Below are 23076 nucleotides of genomic sequence, written 5' to 3' on the forward strand. Positions count from 1 at the left end.
AGAAAATGGCATTGATACACTCTATAGACAAAGCACATAAGCAAAAATGAAAGACAAGAATACAAAAAAATTACCATAGCAAAATAATACAATGGCGGGATGTATAAATACCGAGCCATGACAAAAGGATATTCCCAAAAATGGACTTAACAGTTAAGGTAAAAAATATGCAAAGCCAATAAAAGAACACTTTTACACGTAATTAAGATGACACACAATGTAAGTATATAGAATCTAAACTTCAAGACCATCATGTGTAATTTTGGAAGTTGATACGAAATATTTATCAACAAGGTCTTGGTATCTTCCGATGAACTTATTTAGAAAAAGACGTGTTTTTAACATAACTCTGTTTGACGTTGCCATAAAAGCGGGAGGTTTGGCATGCCACAAAACCATTTTTTTCTTAAAATGTCCTGTACCAAGTCAGGAAAATGGCCATTGTTATATTATAGTTCGTTTCTGTGTGTGTTACATTTTAATGTTGTGTTTTTGTTGTGTCGTTGTCCTCCTTTTATATTTGATGCGTTTCCCTCAGTTTAAGTTTGTAACCCGGATTTGTTTTTATCTCTATCGATTTATGAGTTTTCGAACAGCGGTATACTACTGTTGCCTTTATTTATTCAGCAACTTTCTGTTCAGACACTGGTGACGTTTTATAAAGTTTGAGTAGGCAGCAGTCGCACTTACTTTTGAGAGTTATCATTAAAAAAAATTGGACAAATAATAATACAACCATTCTATATTATTCATATGTGGGGCAATCAAACAAGCATTTCAATAACAGAATAAGACATCTGCAAGTTTGCAAAATATTTTTATTTGACAGCAATCAAACCAACATTAAAATTAATATTCATAAACATAGACAAGGTAAAGGTAAAAACAGGCCTAAAATTACATAGAAATATGAGAGAATGACAACAAATTACATCTCCTTATTTGTATATAAATAACATTCATGAATAATCAGGATGAATTAACCTTTATAAATGAAACAGAAGAAAAGTCTCAAAATGATCTGTATGTGGGTTATGTATGATGCAGTTTATACACTTAGTTAAATAGTTGATATGTAGCTACTTGAATAAAATGTTCAATTTTTGTTTTAGGGTGGAATAAAAGCTGTTATATGGACTGATGTCTTCCAAAGTTTTGTAATGATCGCTGGTATTATGGCAATTTTGATAAAGGTAAATGTTAGCTGTCGGTCTGTGTTAAGATTATTTAAGTAATTTAATTCATTATAAAAAAAAATATTATTTCACGATTGACTCTTGAATTTGGTTTATTGATATTCTGCACTTATTCACGATTGGGTTTTCAGGGTACAATTGTCAGTGGAGGTGTAAAGTCAACTTGGACGATTGCCAATGATAATGGACGACTTAACTTTTTCGTGTGAGTATATCGATAATGAATATCTTATAACACAACTAGTTCCATGTCGGCTAAAGGGCAATTGTGTTTTATATCTATGTAAATGTATGTTTATTAGCAACTAAATTTCGTATTGTTTCAAGACGTAAAGTTTAATAAATAACCAAGAGTAACTGGGGTATATATTATCGTGGTTTGCATCGTACATTATCTGTTTGCTTCAATTTAACAGGAAAGTTAACATAATAAACACATGGAACTGATTATAATATTTCAATTTTACACAGGAAACCCTATATAAAACTTTACGACAAAATACACGATGTTTGTTCGTTTTCCTTTTTTGGACGGCAATATTCCTGTGATCCATTTTTATGAATTATAAATATGTTATACTGTCAAATTATTAGGTCAAGTATATCGTTACCACAAATTACTAAATGACTACAAAATTTTCACTAAAGTCTTTAATAGATTAAAGTGTAGCTGTACCCATAGAAACCTTATTGTAAGCGCATATCATATCTTAAATTTTACGGTGAACCAGCATTTTTAGCTAAAACAGACAATCAGCAAATTCAGCTAAAACAAACATGATAGACTTGTTTGAGAAAAACGAATTTATTTCTAAATGTTATTGATTTATCATTGTAGCAAGATACCTTAATATTGTGTTTTATCTGTCCTCATATGTTTTTTTTATTATTGCTGTACAGTTGTGTATATCTATGGTCCTACATCCTGTCTTTTTTTAAAAATGTTTTTTGCATTACAGAGGGTCATGCTTTTCTCATACGGTTTATGAGGTCTTTACACTAAATCTATAGGATTCATACTGATATATCTTTTAGTCCGAAATACATTATCATTTTATGTTATAGTTGTAATTGACTGTGAACTATGTTTCAGTAACTGTTATAGTTGTCTTTGATAGATTATTTGTGTTTTCTATTTTTCTAAGTTGTATTTTGTGTTTCGTGTCAACATCGAGTCAACCTGATTTATACCTGAAAGGACATTAAACATATAAAACATATAAATATGAATTACATGTACGTTGATTTTTTATCTGCTATATACTTCTATCCTAAAACAATGTTAGTTTCCATGGAAGAAGTCGAATAGTCTGTTGTTTTATTTAATATATTTTGCAATTCCTAGTATCCCTTTTTTGTATAACAATCAAACTTAAACACAAAAAGTCGAAACAAAATTCTCTATAAAAAATATCAAGGAAGGAAAGAAAACTAAAAGAAAGACCATGGACATTGGATATGACAATGTTCAGTTACAAAGTCCAATACCACACGTGCACGCATACATGTATGAAAGCATTTGATTTTCTAGACCTATTGCCTAACATCCTTTTGATGTTTTTGAGCATCCTATCAGTAACACACAAATTACATTTGATTATTCGTCATGATTAATATCTTCTTGAATTTAGATGGGACACAGACATCACAAGACGACACACGTTTTTGAATTTATTTGTTGGCACTATGATTAGAGGAACTGGATTAATATTTAATCAATCATCTGTTCAGAGGATCTGCTCTACACCAACACTCAAAGATGCTAGAAAGTACGGTTGTGGCTTGATTCTGTCATCTTAACTACACCTTAACTCAAATAGCTTAGAAAGAACGGTTGTATCTTGATAGTGTCATCCTAACTACACCTTAAATCAAATACATTACTATTTCAGGTTTTTTTCTTACTATTTTCTGCTTAAAATACTTCCAATATGTTTAACTAATATACAGAACATAAACGATTACAACAATATTATATATTTTACTCACTAGATATGCTTATTACATTTATTGTCACAATAAATGTTCAATTTAGGTGTACTCGATGTATCCTGTAATATTTCACTGAGTTTGCAGGTAAGCAATCAGCTGTTGATGAGTTTTCACTCTATTACTGACTCATATATACTCATTAATTGCTGTGTTTTAAGTTAGAATTGATAAAACATCTAAAAAAATTAATGAAGCCTTTTTAATAAGAAATACTTGAAACTGAAAGGTATATGATGGTTACTTTTATAAATTTTGACTTGGATGGAGAGTTGTCTCATTGGCACTCATACCACATTTTCTTATATCTATATATGAGTAAATCTATGTACACAAATGTATACAATTGTGATAAGATATCAAAATTTTATTGTTGAAGAAGAGTTGTTATTTGGCGTTTGTAATCCATTGTTAAACTTTATAATTTCTTGAAATATTTGCAATCTGCATATGTAACTTTACACTTAATTGTGTCACAATTTTGTTCCATACAATTGTTTAATAATGGAAATGATATGTACCTTTACTATTTTAGATAAGATGTACATTTTATGACTACAAGTTATAATATATAAAGATAAGAATATGGTATGATTGTCAATGAGACGACTATCCACCAAAATTCAAATGAAGTGAAATAATGACTGTATATATTTTATCTCATTGACTCTCCTAGTTGTAAACATTTTATCGCATTGACTTTTCTAGTTGTATACATTTTATTGCATTGACTTTCCTAGATGCTATGATTCTAAACAATAGAATAATTTGATGATTTTTTTCAGAGTAATGCTATTTGTTTCGCCAGCATTCCTCATAACAATGGCCATGGCATTCTTCGAGGGGATCGTTGCTTACTCCTACTACCACACACTAGGTTGTGACCCACTCAAATCAAAACAAATCACAAATCCGAATCAGGTATAGTTAGAATAATTATTAATAATTGAAGAACTGTTTAGTCTTTACTATGATTTGTATGTTTTTAATGAATTTTTGAGCTTTTACCTAGTATACTTTAAAAACCATGTCAAAAGAAACAAAATAGCTGAAGACGTTTTCCACATTCTAAATGTATAACATTGTTTGGTAATGGGAAACAGGTAATGTAATTCCAAGGCATAAACAGGAAACAACAGATGAAAATTAGACTTGTTATAGACATCACTTGGACAATGTTATAGACAACTATGTTATGGCGCAATAATTGAAAATTATAAATCAACAATTTTGCAAAGGAATATTAAAAATAGAAATAGTAAGACGATACCTTGGAAGAATGAAAAAGACACATAAATCGCAGAAGATGAAAACAAATGTTTTTTCTCAAGGTCGTCTTATGTTGATGGCAGATCTTTAATGGTTTTTACAACTTCAGTAACAACTTGTCTTGTCTCATGCAGATTAAGAGATTATAACTTGGCAAAGACACAGGTGTATATGCCTTTCAATTGACTTTGCAGTTTAGTTTAGTTTAAACATATTTTATTTGCTAAATTGAAAATTATAGCAAAAAGGATTAGACATCATACTTATGAAGTCTTCTCCATAATACAATATAAATAAATACAATGAAAGTATAATGAGCATGAATTAAAGCAAACAGTTTATAGAATATAATGCGAGGTATAGTTAAAAACAGAAGAGAGAGAAAAAAGAAGGAAAGATTGAAAAGTCATATAATTCTGTGATGATGAAGTGGGTGTTGATGATGATGTTCCGTGTCAGTATCAGTAACGTTTTATGAAGGTACAAGAAATCTGTTTGACTTTTATGAAATTTGAAACATGTTTGAAAATTGGAATATTTTGTTCGTTCGAAAGTTCCAAGTTTCCGCAAATTAATAGTTTTGTATCTACAACAAAGTTTCGGAAAGTCCAATAAGATTATTGAGTAAGATTTCAGAAAAAGCTGAGGTCTTGAATCGTAATATATGAGAAAATCGTTATTTTGGTTTTATCAGGGTTAAATGACATAAGCCATTTAGTAGACCAAACATCCAGTTCTTTCAGATCGCGATCGATAATAGATCTAATCTGTGCTCTGTCGTTACCAGAATAACTATATGATGTGTCATCAGTATATAGCCGACACAGTGGTGTAAGATGATCAGCAGTATCATTTATATATAAGACAAAGAGAAAGAGCCCATAACTGATCCCTTGGGAACACCAGCTGAAACATTGCAAAAGGAAGAAAGACGAATTATGCAATACTACTCTCTGTTTTCTATCATGTAGATAATCTTCAAACCAATGTAATAAGTTTCCGTCAATACCATAAGCTTTCAGTTTGCATAAGGCCTCTGTGCCAAACTTTGTCAAAAGCGTCAGAAAACTCACAGAATACAAAACAATTAATTTTTTTTTTCCAAAGAGTTTAAAATGCAGTTAAATATTTCTAAGATTCGGTGGACAGCTGAATTTTAAGGATGAAATCATGATTGATATTCATAAATTAATTTATTAGTATGTAAATGATTGTACAAGTGCTTAAACACAACTCTTTCTATTACTTTTCCTATACAGTTTATTAAAGATATCGGTCTGTAATTTGAAGGCAAAGATCAATCTCCCTTTTTTAAAATAGGTATTAGATTTGCTATCTTTCAGCTTGTTGGATATATGCCCTCTCGTAACGATTTATTGAATATAATATTGAGCGGAACTGCTACATTTTCTGGACACAACTTAAGCATCTGAGGACTGATCACATCAGGGACATTTGCTTTGTTTAGATCTAATATCTGAATAATACCTTTTATTTCTTTTATTTTTATTTTCAATTTTTAAAACTAACTTACAGGTTTTTGTCAAACTCGTGTAAATTAACATATTCTTCATCTAGTTTGCAAATCATACTAAATTATTTGTTTAGCAAACTACATTTCTCATCATCTTCACATACAATTTCATTCAGTGCATTATCATTTATAATATTTTTGAGAGGGGTATGTGTTCTAAACCTTTATTGGACTTAATCAACGTTTGCATTTATTTCTAATACGTTTTTGAGATCGAGGGGTTTTTGATATTACACTGTCCAAATTTGTTTCGAACTTTTCTGTGACAATTGTTTTCATATTAGTTACTTTATTTTTTCTGTTTTTTTGTACTTTATAATATTATTTTCACTCTTAGATTTATCTGCGTATTTTCTTAATTTATCTCAAATTCGAATTTCACGTCTTAAGTCTTTATTGAACCAGTGTTTGCCATTATGTCCTGCAGCTACTAGTTAAGTAGGAATACATTATTTAGCTATTTTCAAAAATTCTATGGTATAAATTTTACACACCTCATTAGTGTTTTTGCCATTCAAGAATATTTTTTTTTAAATTTGAAGTTTCATATGACTATAAAGGAAATTTTAAACTAAATAAAAACTAATTGGAACTGTATTTGATAATAAAGTAAGATTGCCAATGAGAGATCTATCAACCAAACTTAAAGTTTTATATCCAGGTCGCACAAGAAATTAACCAGAGAGATCATCATTGTTTTTGTTGTTGTCATTATTTGTGTTATATTGTCACAAACAGCCAGAGATGCTATAAGCTTTACAAATAGATATTATAACCGCATAGACATTGAACATTAAAGTACATATTATTATATCATACACAATAGATTAACAGGTAAATATTTATATTGTGATTAAATTTTTATAAAATCCAGCAAGTTACTATAGTAATAGATTCGTCTAGTTACTTTCTTATATACAAAATAGTGTAGTTGATTAAGCCACCTAATCGTTTTTCAGATAATACCGTATATGGTAATGGATATTTTCAATGGTCTACCAGGAATGCCGGGATTGTTTATGGCTTCGTTATTCAGTGCATCACTAAGGTATACAAACCAAAATAAAGTCGACATTCCGAAAAGTACTCTTTTGGTATAATTAGAAAAATAGCCATTACATTTTTCTTTTCGATAGGAAATGTTAAAAAGTCTTGGCACTCAAATTGTTTTAGAAGTTGTGAGGAAAAACTTAATTTGTTTCAGGGCACTGTAATGGAATGAATATTCGATGAGTAGTTTAAGATGAGATTTTTTTTTTTTATAATTCAATGTTAAATTTACTAATGTTAATAGTAACAATCTATACAAATATATATTTTTCGCTTCCATTTTTTTTTCAAAACATTTAGAATCAAACAATTATTTAATAAAACATGTCACAAACAAAACCGAAAAATAGTTGGTGACTAATCAAATTATAGAAAAGTACCAGTTGGGTGTGAATGGTATCATTTTACAGTTGGAGAAGATTACCATTAGGACGTGAATTGTTTCATTTTACAGTTGGGGAAGATTACCAGTAGGGCGTGAATGGTTTCATTTTACAGTTAGGAAAGATTACCAGTAGGGCGTGAATGGTTTCATTTTACAGTTGGGCAAGATTACCAGTGGGGCGTGATTGATTTTATTTTACAGTTGGGAAAGATTACCAGTAGGGCGGCGTGATTGGTGCATTTTACAGTTGGGGAAGATTTCCAGTGGGGCTTGAATTGTTTCATTTTACAGTTGGTGAAGACTACCAGTTGGGCGTGAATGGTTTCATTTAACAGTTTGGCAAGATTACCAGTAGGGCGTGAATGGTTTCATTTTACAGTTGGGAAAGATTACCAGTGGGGCGTGATTGGTTTCATTTTACAGTTGGGAAAGATTACCAGTGGGGTGTGTTTGGTGCATTTAACAGTTGGGGAAGATTTCCAGTGGGGCGTGAATGGTTTTATTTTACAGTTGGGAAAGATTACAAGTGGGGCGTGATTGGTGCATTTTACAGTTGGGAAAGATTACCAGTGGGGCGCGATTGGTTCATTTTACTGTTGGGGAAGATTTCCAGTAGGGCGTGACTGATTTCATTTTACAGTTTGGGAAGATTACTAGTAGGGCGTGAAAAGACATAAAATTTTCTGAAACATTCTACAAATTTTACGGAGTATGGTGACTTTTTACGAGTGTTCTTGCATAGAAGAATTAGTCTGAGAATTTAAATATCGAAAAATATTTAACACGTGACCAAAGGACATGCGTAGACCATGAGTGAAATATCACAGTGACTGTATTTACGGTCACGGGTTGAATTCAATGACTTTTCTTGTTATTACATTGGCCTTTAATATAAATAAACGGGAAAATGAAAGGAACTATATCTTGTTTCTATGCATTTATTTTTTACTTTTCCTCGCAATCGGAAGTGAGATGTTTAATTATTAAGGTATACATATGGAAATACAATATAATATATGGAACATAATTGGCAACGTGTTGACAAAACATATTTTGGGAAATTTGCCACATACTTAGGAAAACGCTTGGCTGAAACTGCAAGGAATATAATTCTGATTGTTCGCGCACTATCATATTTTAACCTTCAAATATAAACGTTTATGTGTGTACTCTGCATGCTGTTTTAAAATTGTATTTCTCTCAACATCAAAACATATTGTAATCTTTAATTTCACAAATATTCAAACAAGGTAAAGAAGTATTCAGAATTGATTTACCGTTGCAAATTACACTTTTTTTCAATTCCTTATGTATTCCGTGTAATCAATAACTATATTGAAGATTATCAAATACCCCCCACCCACCCCCCCCTGATTTGTATGTCTGTCTAGAGGTGGCGTGAATTAGATGTGGATACTAAAAAAATCCAAAAATCTTTTAGAGTACATACAATCTAAGACTGTCTCATCTTGCAATAGTATTTAAACATTTGACTATTACACTTTACACAAGTATTCTCCATTCCAAACTAAAAGACAAATTGAAAGAGTTGGTATTACTTTGTTTCATTAAAAAGAATGGCGAATGTAGATACAAGTATCTTGTCTAAGGGAGGGATAAATCTTACTTTGTAAAGAATCACTCTGATTCAAACGAAAAATTCTCTGAAACTGACATTATCAAGATACTTGATTTCTTGATTGACAACATATTTGTTACGTTTGGAGGACGTGTTTTTCAACAAACTGTCGGAATTCCAATGGGAACCAATTGTGCCCCTCTTCTTGCCGACTTGTTTCTTTATTATTATGAGGCTGACTTCATACAGGATCTTCTTAGGAAGAAAGATAAGAAGTTAGCAATATCCTTTAACTTTACGTTCCGCTATATAGATGATGTTTTCTCACTTAATAATACAAAATTTTGTGACTATGTTGAACGAATCCATCCCATCGAACTAGAGATAAAGGATACTACAGATACAGTTAAGTCTGCCTCATATCTTGATTTACATCTAGAAATTGACAATGAGGGTTGGTTGAAAACAAAACTTTACGACAAAAGAGATGATTTTAGCTTCCCAATTGTGAACTTTCCATTTCTATGTAGCAACATTCCAGCAGTGCCTGCATACGGAGTATATATCTCCCAATTGATACGAAATTTCCGGGCTTGTATTTCCTATCATGAATTCCTTGATAGAGGATTACTGCTCACAAGGAAGCTATTAAACCAAGAGTTCCAAATGGTGAAGTTGAAATCATCCCTTCGTAATTTTTACAGACGCCATCACGAGTTGGTTCACCGTTATCGAATAACCGTTTCCACAGATGATATCGGATATGTTCCTTATGTCGTAACTAAAATACCTTTCCCTTTTCACGAATGTGACCTACCGAATTAGACTACTTACCGGATTTGTAATAACATAAGCACGACGGGTGCCACATGTGGACCAGGATCTGCTTACCCTTCCGGAGCACCTGAGATCACCCCCAGTTTTTTTGTGGGGTTCGTGTTGCTTAGTCTTTAGTTTTCTATGTTGTGTCATCTGTACTATTATTTGTCTATTTGTTTTTTTATTTTTGGCCATGGCGTTGTCAGTTTGTTTTCGATCTGTGAGTTTGACTGTCCCTCTGGTATCTTTTGTCCCTCTTTTATGTATTATTTTCTAAAACCTACAACATTGAAAGCAATATTTTTAATGCATAATATTTTAACAGTACGTTGTCATCTGGTCTCAGCAGTTTATCAGCTCTGTTTTGGCAGGATTTAGTTAAGCCTCATACAAAGCCCATGTCAGAATTAAAAGGAACAATTATTTCTAAAGTTGCAGGTATGGTACATTTGTTTTTACATTAAAAAACTTTTTATAATTATATACTGTTCATAAACCTATAAAACCATTAATCAAGGAGTCATTAATGGTTGTTATGTAGAACTAAGAGTCCGAAACTATATGCTTATGTATATGTCAAGGAGACAAATTAACATGAGCACTTGCTGCTTGTTTCTGAATCCTATTTGTGAACGTGAATATATATTGTAATTTGTATAATTCATAATAAAATATTGTTTACCCTAAAATATATGCTTAGATTTTAGTGAATTGTATGACAAGACTAATATAAATGAAATTAAAAATCAAACAAAAAAAAAAAAACGATTCCCCGCAAATTATGTTTATTATTCACAAAGAAAGTTGAAATCAAACATCGAATAATTTCACTTGAAAAAAATTAAAACAACACGTTATAAATTTCATGCGTCCGAAGCGCATTTTTTTTAGATTTACCTTCGTCAGAAACACTCATAGCCAAATATTTGAATGCCAAATATGAAAGAACAGTCATATGACCAAAAAGGACCTAAAATATAGCCAAATATATTATCTAAAGTCAACTTTGCTTCTTTCAAGAGGTTTGCAGATTTATTGTTAAAACTTACTCATCGAAAATGCGAAGCCAAAAGGTATTTATAAGTAGAATGAAAATAATATTTTTCTTAAGTCTTAATATGAAACCTGTTAATCATATTTAGGGACTAACGTTTTACATTCAACATTTCACTAACAATTTAGTCATAATGTTTTCATTTATATATTAGTCATAGTGTTTGGAATTGTTGCTGTATGCGTAGCTCTTTTGGTGTCTATTATTGGTGGAACATTAACACAGGTAAATGAAGAAACAAATTTAATTGTATTGATATTAATTGTACTTCTTAGGTAAATAATATGTGTTTGACAAATACATGTGGCTTTTGAAGTAAACAGAAAATAAAATTAGCATTGGCTTAATTAGTTAAGATGTGTTCAAAATAGTAACATTTGATCAACATTACTAGTCTAAAATTTAAAGTAATAATATGTAAAATCTTGTCGAAGGTACAAAAAATATATATTGAAAATGCACACTTTCTTTTATTCCGTTAGCTCAATACTACATGTACACGAACTGTTTAGACATTACACTACATAGAATTGAGAATGGAGATGGGGGAATGTGTCAAAGAGACAACAACCCGACCATAGAACAGACAACAGCAGAAGGTCACCAACAGGTCTTCAATGCAGCGAGAAATTCCCGCACCCGGAGGCGTACTTCAGCTGGCCCCTAAACAAATATATATACTAGTTCAGTGATAATGAACGCCATACTAAACTCCAAATTGTACACAAGAAACTAAAATTAAAAATAATACAAGACTGACAAAGGCTAGAGGCTCCTGACTTGGGACAGGCGCAAAAATGCGGCGGGGTTAAACATGTTTATGAGATCTCAAACCTCCCCCTATACCTCTAGCCAATGTAGAAAAGTAAACGCATAACAATACGCACATTAAAATTCAGTTCAAGAGAAGTCCGAGTCTGATGTCAGAAGATGTCAAAGAAAATAAACAAAATGACAATAATACATAATTAACAACAGACTACTAGCAGTTAACTGACATGCCAGCTCCAGACTTCAATTAAACTGATTGAAAGATTATGTCTTCATCATATGAATATCAGGCACAATCCTTCCCGTTAGGGGTTTAGTATCATGCCATCATAACATATATGAGAAGAACATAACCCGTGTCATGTCAACAACTGGTTTTTAAATAAATGTGTTTAGTGCTGATGCAAAGACCCTATAAGTGAATCAATATTAACGCCAACATATGCAATCTTTAATGACCTGACAACAGTATCGTAACTATATCCCTTCTTAATAAGTCTATTTAAAGGTTTTGTTAGCTTCAGAGGTGAATACTGACATTTTTGTGCTTTATAAAGAATATTTCCATAAAAAATTGGATGTGAAATACCTGAACGTATAAGATGTCTGCATGTTGAGCTATATTTACGAATGATGTCCTTATACCGATGATAAAATTTAGTAAATGTTTTGACTAGTTTGTGATATCGAAAACCCTGGTGTAATAATTTTTCAGTAATACATAAATTTCTCTCGTTAAAATCTAAAACATTGTTACATACACGAGCGAATCGGACAAGTTGAGATATATAAACACCGTAAGATGGTGACAAGGGAACGTCACCATCTAAAATGGATAATTAACGATAGGAAATGAAAAATCATCTCTTTTATCATATATTTGTTTGTAAAACAGTAAAATAAATGTATACGCTTGCAAACCAAATCACACGAAAACGGTTAGATCAAGGGAATCGTCTCGCATTGGTAACAAATATTAGAAATCTTCAGAACAATGCAAACAGTTACACTACTTTTACATGATTTAGTGAAAACTTAAAATCACTGTAAAAATAGATACATAGGTTTTAATATTAGACAAATACAAGACATTATAGATTACTCTGAAAAATTTAATATAGAAGGAGCAATACTTTTTTTGGATTTTAGTAAAGCTTTTGACTCTTTGGAATGGACATTTATGACAGAAACGCTAAAAAAGTTTGGATTTAAAAATGGCTTTATCAGATGGGTGGAAACTATGTATAATGGCATTAAAGGCTGTATTTTAAATAATGGGTGGGTTTCAGGTCCGTTTAAAATATATCGTGGTATACGACAAGGGTGTCCGATTTCTGCTCTTCTTTTTGTCATAACAGTAGAATTAATGGCAATAAGGCTAAGAAGTAATAAAGATTTTAAAGGAATAACAATAAAATTAGATGGAAAATCATGTAATTTAAAAATTTGTCAATTAGCTGATGACACAACTCTTTTTTTTCAGTCACGAAAAGAAATAAGTCTGGCTCTTAGTATAATTGAAACATTTGGCAGCTTTTCAGGATTAAAACTAAATAGAAATAAAACAGAGGGGATATGGTTAGGAAAATTAAAAAGTTCAAAAGATAAATATGAAAATATAAATTGGACAAATAAACCAATTAAAAGCTTAGGTATTTACTTTGGTTATGACAGAAAAGAATGTGACACACTGAATATGGAAAAAGTCATGGATAAAATAGCGAAACTTGTAGATAGATGGTCAAAACGAAGATTAACCCAATTGGGAAAAATATTGAAGCACAAAAAACGTGCGAGGTCATCGACCAGTGACCGCATTTAGTTTCTGGAACATTTAAGATAGTATACAAAAACTCATTCCGAAATAAATAGTGATAAATTCCGTAATATATTGACGAACTTTTGTGATAACGTGTGTAATGTTACATGAATATATAGTATTTTATATATAAAAAAATAAACATATTTTGTAGTAGACAATTTAAAACAGCTATTTGTAATAGCAATTTATTTATTTAGATATTGATAGAATTTTTTTTTTTGTTAATTCTACTGAATATTCTCCCTGGATATTCGGTGGCACTATTAACAGGGATACTTGATGGAATGCTGTACATCAAGTGGTATTGTTAACAGCAAGTTGTGCAATAAAGTATCAATTTGAGTGTTAAAAAAAAAAAAAAAAAACTTAATCACTGCTGATAAAATTGTCCTCTCAGGTTGCAGATTATAAAATTTAGAAGCTAAGAAGAAGACACAAGTTGCTTTAAAAAAAAAAGAAAAGCAACACGAGAACCCGAGACCGCTGATTGGTCACCAAAAATGTGTTGTTTAATTTTTGTTTGCTTTTGATTTGAAATAATTGACTGTGAATAGAATATGATAATGATGATGTTAAACACCTTTATTGAAAACATGTAATTGTGTGTAGATTCTTGCACAAGTCGATTGAAAGCAATGTTGGATAGTTGAAAATAGAAAAGTGAATATATACTGCTACTATTTGAATTTACATTTAAATGCTTGACTATTTTATTTATTACTTAAGAGTGTACATCATTTATTCATAATCCTGTTGCAAATCCCAGTTTCTGCAAATTGGATTTCTAATGCAAGTTGCACAAACCAATCGCAATATAAATTTAAGCACACAGTTTGCTTTATAATCTGGATGCATTTATGTTTTCTATTACATCTTCATATTCTGTTTCCGGGAAGCCTTCAATTATTCTTATACTCGTTATTGAAGCTGTCTATACTCATGGTTGATGTTGTATAGATAAATTTTAAGTCACTTTCAATGTGAAGTGAAACCCTGAGGCATGCAAATTGTAAGAAGGTTTCGTATATTTATTTTGAGAGTAACACACCAGTTTCATTGGGACCTCTTATATACTGTCAATTATTTTGGTCTCATAAAACATCTCAAATTGTAAAGATTTCCTGAAGTTACTTAACATAATCCAAACATTCTACATGAAAACTTGGTTTTGAAGAATATCTTATTTTCAGAAGTCTTATGAATACCTGAACATACTCGCTAAAAAGATATGTAGATTTAAAAAGATACCAAGATTAAAATGTTGTACGCCAGACGCAAGTTCAGTCTGCAAAAGACTCATCAGTCACGCTCGAATACAAAAGTTAAAAAAACCAAATACAGTACGAAGTTGATAGGAATTGAGAACGCACGTTTCGAAACAAAGGTTTTGCCGAATACTACAATAAGGTAATCTATTCCTGGGGTAGGCAATCCTTCGCATTTCGAAAATATCAAAGTTTGTAATAGGACTGTCACTCAAAAAAGAAAAAGAAAGGAAAAACAGCCAGAGGTCAGATTACCTTATGTAATGATGACCATGCTTGAAAGTCACATATCAAGCTCTTACTGCCGTGTCCTGAATTAGATAAGAAAAGCGAAAATTCATATTCGCGAGTGAAATTATTATTTATGCATGTACGTAGTTTTTTTAGCGCAAGAAAAAGTAAATAGAAAGCATACGACTGGCACATTTGCGTCATCACAAATATATATCATGGCTCAAATCAAATGTTTGAAAGTTGAATTCGAATGTCAAACTACCTACCTCAATTGTTTTGACTCAAGATTCATTGCAAAAAAACACGGTAAAATGACTTTTTAAAAAAGTAATAATGAAACAAAAAACCAATGTGTACAGATATATGTCATAGTCCTTAAATATGTACGTTCGAATTTATGCAATATATTTTAGTAGTATGACCTGTCTGTAAGTATGAATCATCGGAATTCTTTATTGTCAACAACGATTTCTGTTAATTAATGTCAGGTTTGTTTTTGTCAAGGTTACAAGATAAAATGGACTGTTTCTGTATATTATGAACACCAGCAATAACAAAACACTAAAAAACAAAAAAAACAACAGATAGAGCGACGAACCCCGTCAAAATCTGGGGTAAATTCAAGTGCTCCGGAAGGGTAAGCAGTTCCTGCTCCACTATCAACAATCGTCGAGGTTTCTAATTGCAAGTAAAAGTCACATCAATTAATGCACAGATTAGAAACTGAGGATGGACTTGTGGAAACGATATTTTCAACTTTACTGTATTAAATCCTTTTACCAGAGCTTTCTTGTTAGCAGTAACCATTTTTGCTTTTTTTGTTTTGATCAATTAAGTTCTTTTTAATTACGATTTGTATCAACGACCTCACCTCTTAAACAATACTGAACGTGTACGTACGTCCTCTTTTTGTGTTTGGACCATTACCCGGCATAATTCTCGACTGAATTTGTTAGTCTCTAAAGTCATGTTTCCAGTTAATAGGTTTCAGCTTACGGCATTTTGGACCTTTGACGAATACGTTTCGTATTCAAAATCTGTCGACAATGCTGAGGTCATCATTTATAAGGTAGATAGCTGGAATGTGCTGAGAAAACTTCCACAGCTGCAATTAAATGGTTTAAACTTGAAGTCCTTATTGAGATTTTGCAATTTGCAAATAGAAATCAGAGTTAAAATAAATGTATTTCGCATATACCTTAAGTATCAAAGCATCTTATTCCGATGGACAGAAAAAATAATTACATAAGTACAATGTCGATATACAAGTAAACATTATTGTCAAAGACAAAACATGTGATTTAAAATTATCGGTTAGGTTTGTTCTAATAAACCTTTTTTACATTGATTGTGTCATCACTTGTAAATATCATTTAAAGTCAAGTGGCATTTTTACACGAATGGGGTCAATCAAAATCTTCACGATATCCAGGAAAGGAGTTCAGAGATCTCTAGGTCTAAAACATTTAATAATCGTTACCTGCATTGTAATATTAAAATGTCCCTGCTTAAATTCACATTCAAATTTTTTTTGCATAATTAAAAATATTAGTTGTAATTCCCCTTTGGAAGTTAAGTGGTAGTTCTTATCGTTTTAGATAACTGGAACCATTCTAGCAGCAATTGGTGGTCCGCTCACTGGTTTATTTCTGTTGGGCTGTTTCTGTCCTTGGGCAAACGCTAAGGTTAGTATACACATGTTTCACGCATGCGTTAATCGGATTTGAATACTTTTGATATTGTTCAATTCATTACGACTTTTATAATACCCCCTTGGTATAACCCTAGCCTCTCTATAAAGAGCAATTGTCAGACGACAAATATATACACAATTATTCATAAGTATCTTGACTAAATAACCTTAATCCTGATTAAACTTCAAACCAAATCATATAATTCTGTTACCTGTATTGTTAATGATTTTATTGTCTTGCACAACACATTCCAGTACGTTAAACTTTAAATACAAGTTAAAGGTAGGAGAGAAAAAAAGGGTGAAATTTCAGGATGGTTTTATAAAAATTATTTCCTGTTTATCAATGGTGTATGCAAAAAGCCTTACATTGTTCATTTTGTTATCTTTTTGATAATTCAAGATATAATTTTGCTATAGAATAACTTTGCACCTCTCTATCAATATGCAAATTGATAAGAAGAGGTAAACCTGCTTTCGCATTAAAGGTGATACTATAAATATATACAATAATCTTGCCCGAAAAAAACTACTTATAATGTTCCTTGTACTAAATGAAAGATCAATGATAACACTTAGATTTTTAACTGAGATAGAACTTTAAATGGAAAATATATAAGCACCCTGTGACAACAATTTTGAATCATATTTCTATCAAAGCACCCGACTTATGATTCAATATTTTTTGAATGATCAAATGCCATGAAGACTTATTTGATGATTTATGATATTCGTGTTACCAATTTATCACAGGGGGCATTTATCGGAACAATTTCGGGAATTATATTGATTACGTGGATAACAACAGGACAGTACACATCACCAAACGTTCGAAAAGCTGTACCATTACCGTCAGCTCCTATTGACAAGTGTTATGTACCTTTTACAAACATAACAACACTGTACAATGTTTCAACACAGATGTCGACTTCAACATATGAGTACCACTCCACTGTTTTTACCACAGAATCTCCGATAGTTGACAAAATACCGTTAGTATATATTTTTTCATTGTATAACAGTTATGGTTGGTACTTATACTCAAGACTATATTTACAATATCATCACTACTGTCACAATCATTTATCTACTCCTTTTTATTAACCTAAGCAATATACTAATAAATAATTTTATCTGCACAGTTCAGTCCATATAATATTTTTATAAAGCTGTATAAGTAAGAAAGATCGTAAATTAATAAGTCGCAAATAATAGTTTAGATTGATTCATCGCATATTATACTTTCTAATTGATATATTTGCTGTAATACAAGAAGCCTTAGTACTAATATTTTCTTTCGGGAGTGGCATAGCTTATTTTCATTTCATTAAATATCCGTGATCGATGGTAATTTTCTTTTTTGTAGAGATTAAAAGCTTTGTTTGTCTTGTTTCAGGAGTGGTATAGATTATTTTTATTCCATTGCCTATCCATGGTTCGGTGTGATTGGTATATTTGCTGTGATGATTGTTGGCAGCATTTTTAGTTTTCTGACAGGTAAAACTCCTCTGATAAATTACAACATAATTAAGGGTGTATTTACAAGAGGCAAACATCAATGGTGTTATAATAATAAGAGGATGTGGTATAATTTTAAATGAGATATTTCTCCACTAAAGACCAAATTATAAAGAGGTTAACGCATAAAGGTCACCGCGCGACATTCAATATGGAACAAAACCCATACCGCATAGAAAGCCATAAAAGGCCCCGAATTGACATGTACAAATTTCAAACGAGAAAACTAACGGCCTGCTTTGTTTAAACAATATGTAATTATTCAAAAGTGCACACATTACATTTAAACAATAGAAACACAGGGATTCAGAAACAAGAAGAACTTGTATAAATCCGTTTCCTTTAACAAAATGACAACATTGGGAACATAATGTAAAGAAACCCACCATAATATATTTTGCAATTTACATTACACGTTTATTCTATGGTTTGCCAGTTATAAGAAGTCTGTTTGATTGAAATATGCGATCAACTCATTTCTAATTCATTTCTGATTGATTTACAAAGCATTAAAAGCATCAAACGAAAAACAACTATGATTATCCAGCAACAAACAAGTATAACAAAAATATTGAACTGCAAGGTAAATTCAAAAAGTGAAAGTACACAAACTGCAACATCTGAATTACAAGCACCTGACTTGAGACAACATGGGAACAAACTATAAAAATCAGTTGAAAAGGGCTTAACACATCGAGATCAAGAACAAACAATGCAAAACAATAAACGAAAAACAAAAGTGATAAATAGCAACAACTGACAACAACTCAATCCCAGGCTTCTGAATTTAGACAGGAACATATAGAATATGCCGGGGTGAAACATGGTTGTGGGACAGTGGTGTAACAGATAAACATATGAACAAACTATAAAAATCAGTTGCAAATAGGCTTGATTCATAAGATCGCTACAAGGAAAAAATTAACTAACAAAAACACTAAAGACACAAAGTACAGATCTGACTCGCAGTTATTTCAAAGCCAATAACAACTATTAAAAAAATTATGTATCTAAAACTAAATTGTTCTTGATTAAAAATAAATATACATCAACATAGGCTATCTTATTGTCCTTTAAACATCTTATCCATTTCGTTGAGTTCCCACAAGAAGGACTTAATAGCAAGCACTCCGTATAATTATTGAAATTACATATTTAACTGCACGAGATGCTCATTTCGACAATTTATTTGTCATTTTTTATTTGAGTTCGTGTGTCACCATTGTATCTTAAACTTTGTGGAATATTTTTAAATCATAAATGTATATTATATTCCTAAAGATGTAAATGTACTTCCTGCAACTTCTGTACGCAAAGTACATAATTCTGTTGTCTAGTTCATACTTCAATATTGTAACAAGGTTCTGTTGAAGTTTACGTTTTAGTAATGGTAAGTGAATATGATGGCACTTCTCGCCCACTCCTACATTTCCAGACATTGTTTGTGTACCTTAAATAGTGTTTCTCATATACAGTCTACATACAATTTGTAAACTTTAATCACAATCCTGTTATTTTACAGATTTCGCATTAGCCATTCTGTTAAACTTTCTATGTTTATGCAACTGATATTTCATATACTATATCAAAAAATACTAAAACAACTGAGAAACAATACTACTTTCTTTTCACTTTATTGATTCTGATATAATGGTTTGTCTTTGTAGACAATATCAACCAGAAATAATCCCTGATTCACATTTTAAATATAAAACTTTTTTATCAACATGAACTTCCTTTTAACATTACTAAATAGTAAACACTTCCAAGGAAAATGTTTCATTTTAATTGAAACATTAGTTTAATAGACTAAGACATTTCGATTGCAACGAATCAGTAAGAAGCAATTTCACCAATCATTCTTTATAAATAAAGATCGTTAAAGAACTTTGCACCTCTCTGGTTTTTCAGCCCACAGCAAATTAAACATAAAATTTTGTTCTGCTGTTTTTTTTTAATGGGATTTAGCAGTACTGTCACTTCCTCGAATTTAATATCACTGAAATTGAATTTTTACTGGTTTATTCGTTCTAATGAGAAGAACGACAGGTCCAACAATTGGTCTTATTTTTCCCTAGTCTATTTTGTGTTGACCGTTTTTCGTATGTTCGTGTTTCTTTCTTAGAATTTTCATTTGTAATTGCCCCTGTGTATCTTCACTCTCTTTTGTATGGCCAATGTCTTACCAATAATCCTGATATTAAAGAGTCAAGCCCCCATTCAATTACGAGTTAAGATAGATATCTTTTGCGTGACTTTTTTTTTTTTTGTTACAGTATTTAGCAAAACAAAAATTGAGTCACGCTTTCATTCTATAAAAAACTAGTCAAAACTCTTAACAGCCTTTGAAAGGGGTCCTTTTATTTCTAGATAATTAATGTATACCCAACTACGTATTGCCTCGGTCTATATTCTGAAACTTATAACATGACAAAATAAAATATGACTAATGATAATACTTATTTGTAACTTAACATGTCATTTTCATGTTTAAAAATAAATCTTTTTAAAAAGGATTGAGCTCAAGACATAACATTACAAGATTTCTAAACTGAGGCTATTTTAAAATTTTGAAATTGTTCTCTGTGAGTTATATTTATCTTTTTTTTTTTAATTTCAGGTTATACAAAACCAGAAGAGTCCAATCCAATATATTTAATATCGATCGTAGATGAACTCTTTTTCTTCTTACCAGAGTCTGTAAAGAATGTTATGAAATTAGGTTATAATTATAAAAAGCCAGAGGTAAGAAACTGGAATATTGCTTTCATATATTATTAAGTTTTTTCGGCAGCTTGCAGTCTTGTAATGAAAGATTGACCATAATAAAAAAAAACCTGTGTTACCGATAACCATGGCTATGTTCTAATTACATTAGGCACAATTTAGTCCTCCTATAAGCAGTAATAAACGAATACAAATATCACTGGACAATAACCTCCCATAATCAGAGCAACGGATGTCACTATTAGAACAGGAACTACTTACCTTCCAGATAATCTGAATCAATGTGATAAAAAGAATAACTAATCGCAGAATTCAAATATTCAACTTGACCGAACAACACTGATAATTAACTCATTCGCTACGCGCATTCATGAATTAATGTGAATTAATGTGTTGTTCGGTCACTTGTTGAATATTATTCTATATTTTAATTCTTCGATTAGTTACATGTATTCTATAATTGTTAAATCTTATGTTTGGAATTCTATTTTTTTTCATAGACTAGATAGCTAACTTTTATTAAAAAGAAGCGAGATCACCTTCAATAAAAAAACACACGAACAACGCTACAAATCACTAGAAAAAAGCAATATAAAATATGGTATCTCAAATCAAATGGTTTTTTTTCCAGATGTATGATACGAAAGAAACGATATATACTAAGACTGTATGTGTTGATAATGAATTAGACAAACAACTAAGCAAGAATGACGAAGAGACAAATAATCAAATGAACAATGAAAACAGCGCTTTACTGAATGTTCTAGAGGAAAACGAACATCATACCAAATCACAAAAGAAAGCTTCAATAAAGTAGATTGTGATTCCAAAAACGGAAGCTTACCACTATTATCTGAGGATTCTTTTCAACAAGGCCAAATAGTACTTAATGAAAGCAAAACATAAAGAAATACGATAATTGCCACGAATGTTGTCATGTTTGGTAATCAGTTTAACACTAAATCAAAAGTGGCGATAATAATTAAACTGCCTCTTTACATGTATGACTAATTTCAATATGGTTTATTACTTTTTAGTAGAGTATGGATACAGATATTTCAGAAAATTTAAAATATTATTTATGTATAAAGTTATATGCCTAATTATTAAATGATATGAGCTAATCAGTCCTAAAACGGAGAAATCGGCATGTACAATCCTGATGACGTCGCCCTGTTGATGCTAAATATCATGAGTTAATATTGCTTTTCGGCCCGGTCCCTTCCGGTTTCAGATTTTAACATGTCAACAAAATGATTGCAAAAAGACAAGCTCAAAATGAATTCCTAAATCTTCTTAACGGTAAGTTTTTTAGTTTAATGGGAGAATTACAATCATTTAATAAATATTTTATGAACTGGTTGTTTCTGTATTGGTCCTGTAATAGATTCTCGGTCAGTTGTATTGGCCCTGTAATAGATTCTCGGTCAGCTGTATTGGATAACATCGAATCTATAACAGGACATAAACAGCCAGTTAATAATATTTTAGTATAGTGTTACAAGAATAATAGGTTTATGTAAGACCTGGTCTCTGGTTAAAGGGGCATTAGCTACGAGATATGAAAAAATTATAATAAGATTTTTTTTTGTTCAATCATTAATAAAAGTGAAATAAAAAAATAATAATTCGTTTTGAGCTGCCAATGTGGTTCAATTGTGTCAACATCAGCAAAGTAACGTCGCTGATGAATTATTCACTTGTAAGTGAATATTTCGACCTCATTGAATCCGTATTCATGTGACTTTCAATTTAACCCATTAGCTAGAGATTGGTAACGCATGTATAAGTCGTGTTCAGCCATTAAAAGGAATGTCAACATTGAAAGTGATACAAAGGTGAACCATTTCGTTGATTGATTTGATCCACAAAAAAATCATTCTTATACAGGTAAAATCGATGATTAACTTAATTTTTTAACCTATAACATGAAGTCAAACAGACCTAGAAAAGTCCAATTGCACGAGGGCGCTATCTATTTATATTTATGTTTATGTTTATATCAAGTTATGTGACTGTCGGCAGTCTTCGATGGTTAATAAGATGGCGTCTAGACTAAAGTACACACGACATGCTGATATATATTATCGAGTAAATGCATTGTTAACTGTTTACTTCAGACTTATTGTAATTTGGATATACGTTTAGTATGTTATAAATCAAATATGAGA

At 31.2% G+C, this 23076-nt stretch overlaps 1 protein-coding gene across 1 annotated transcript in view; it reads left to right on the plus strand.

The window, feature by feature from the left end:
* The window catches only part of LOC127699240 (sodium-coupled monocarboxylate transporter 1-like), a 38044-nt gene that overhangs the window by 13965 nt on the left and 1003 nt on the right, over nt 1-23076 (plus strand). The window contains exons 5-13 of the mRNA XM_052202997.1: nt 1113-1193; nt 1328-1401; nt 2828-2965; nt 3971-4106; nt 6948-7036; nt 10147-10259; nt 11030-11100; nt 16566-16652; nt 17414-17652. Coding sequence (XP_052058957.1) covers nt 1113-1193; nt 1328-1401; nt 2828-2965; nt 3971-4106; nt 6948-7036; nt 10147-10259; nt 11030-11100; nt 16566-16652; nt 17414-17652 — 1028 coding nt within the window. The remainder of the gene's footprint in view (nt 1-1112; nt 1194-1327; nt 1402-2827; nt 2966-3970; nt 4107-6947; nt 7037-10146; nt 10260-11029; nt 11101-16565; nt 16653-17413; nt 17653-23076) is intronic.

The sequence above is a fragment of the Mytilus californianus genome, unplaced genomic scaffold (assembly GCF_021869535.1).
Source record: "Mytilus californianus isolate M0D057914Y unplaced genomic scaffold, xbMytCali1.0.p SCAF_4, whole genome shotgun sequence".
Classification (NCBI taxonomy): domain Eukaryota; kingdom Metazoa; phylum Mollusca; class Bivalvia; order Mytilida; family Mytilidae; genus Mytilus; species Mytilus californianus.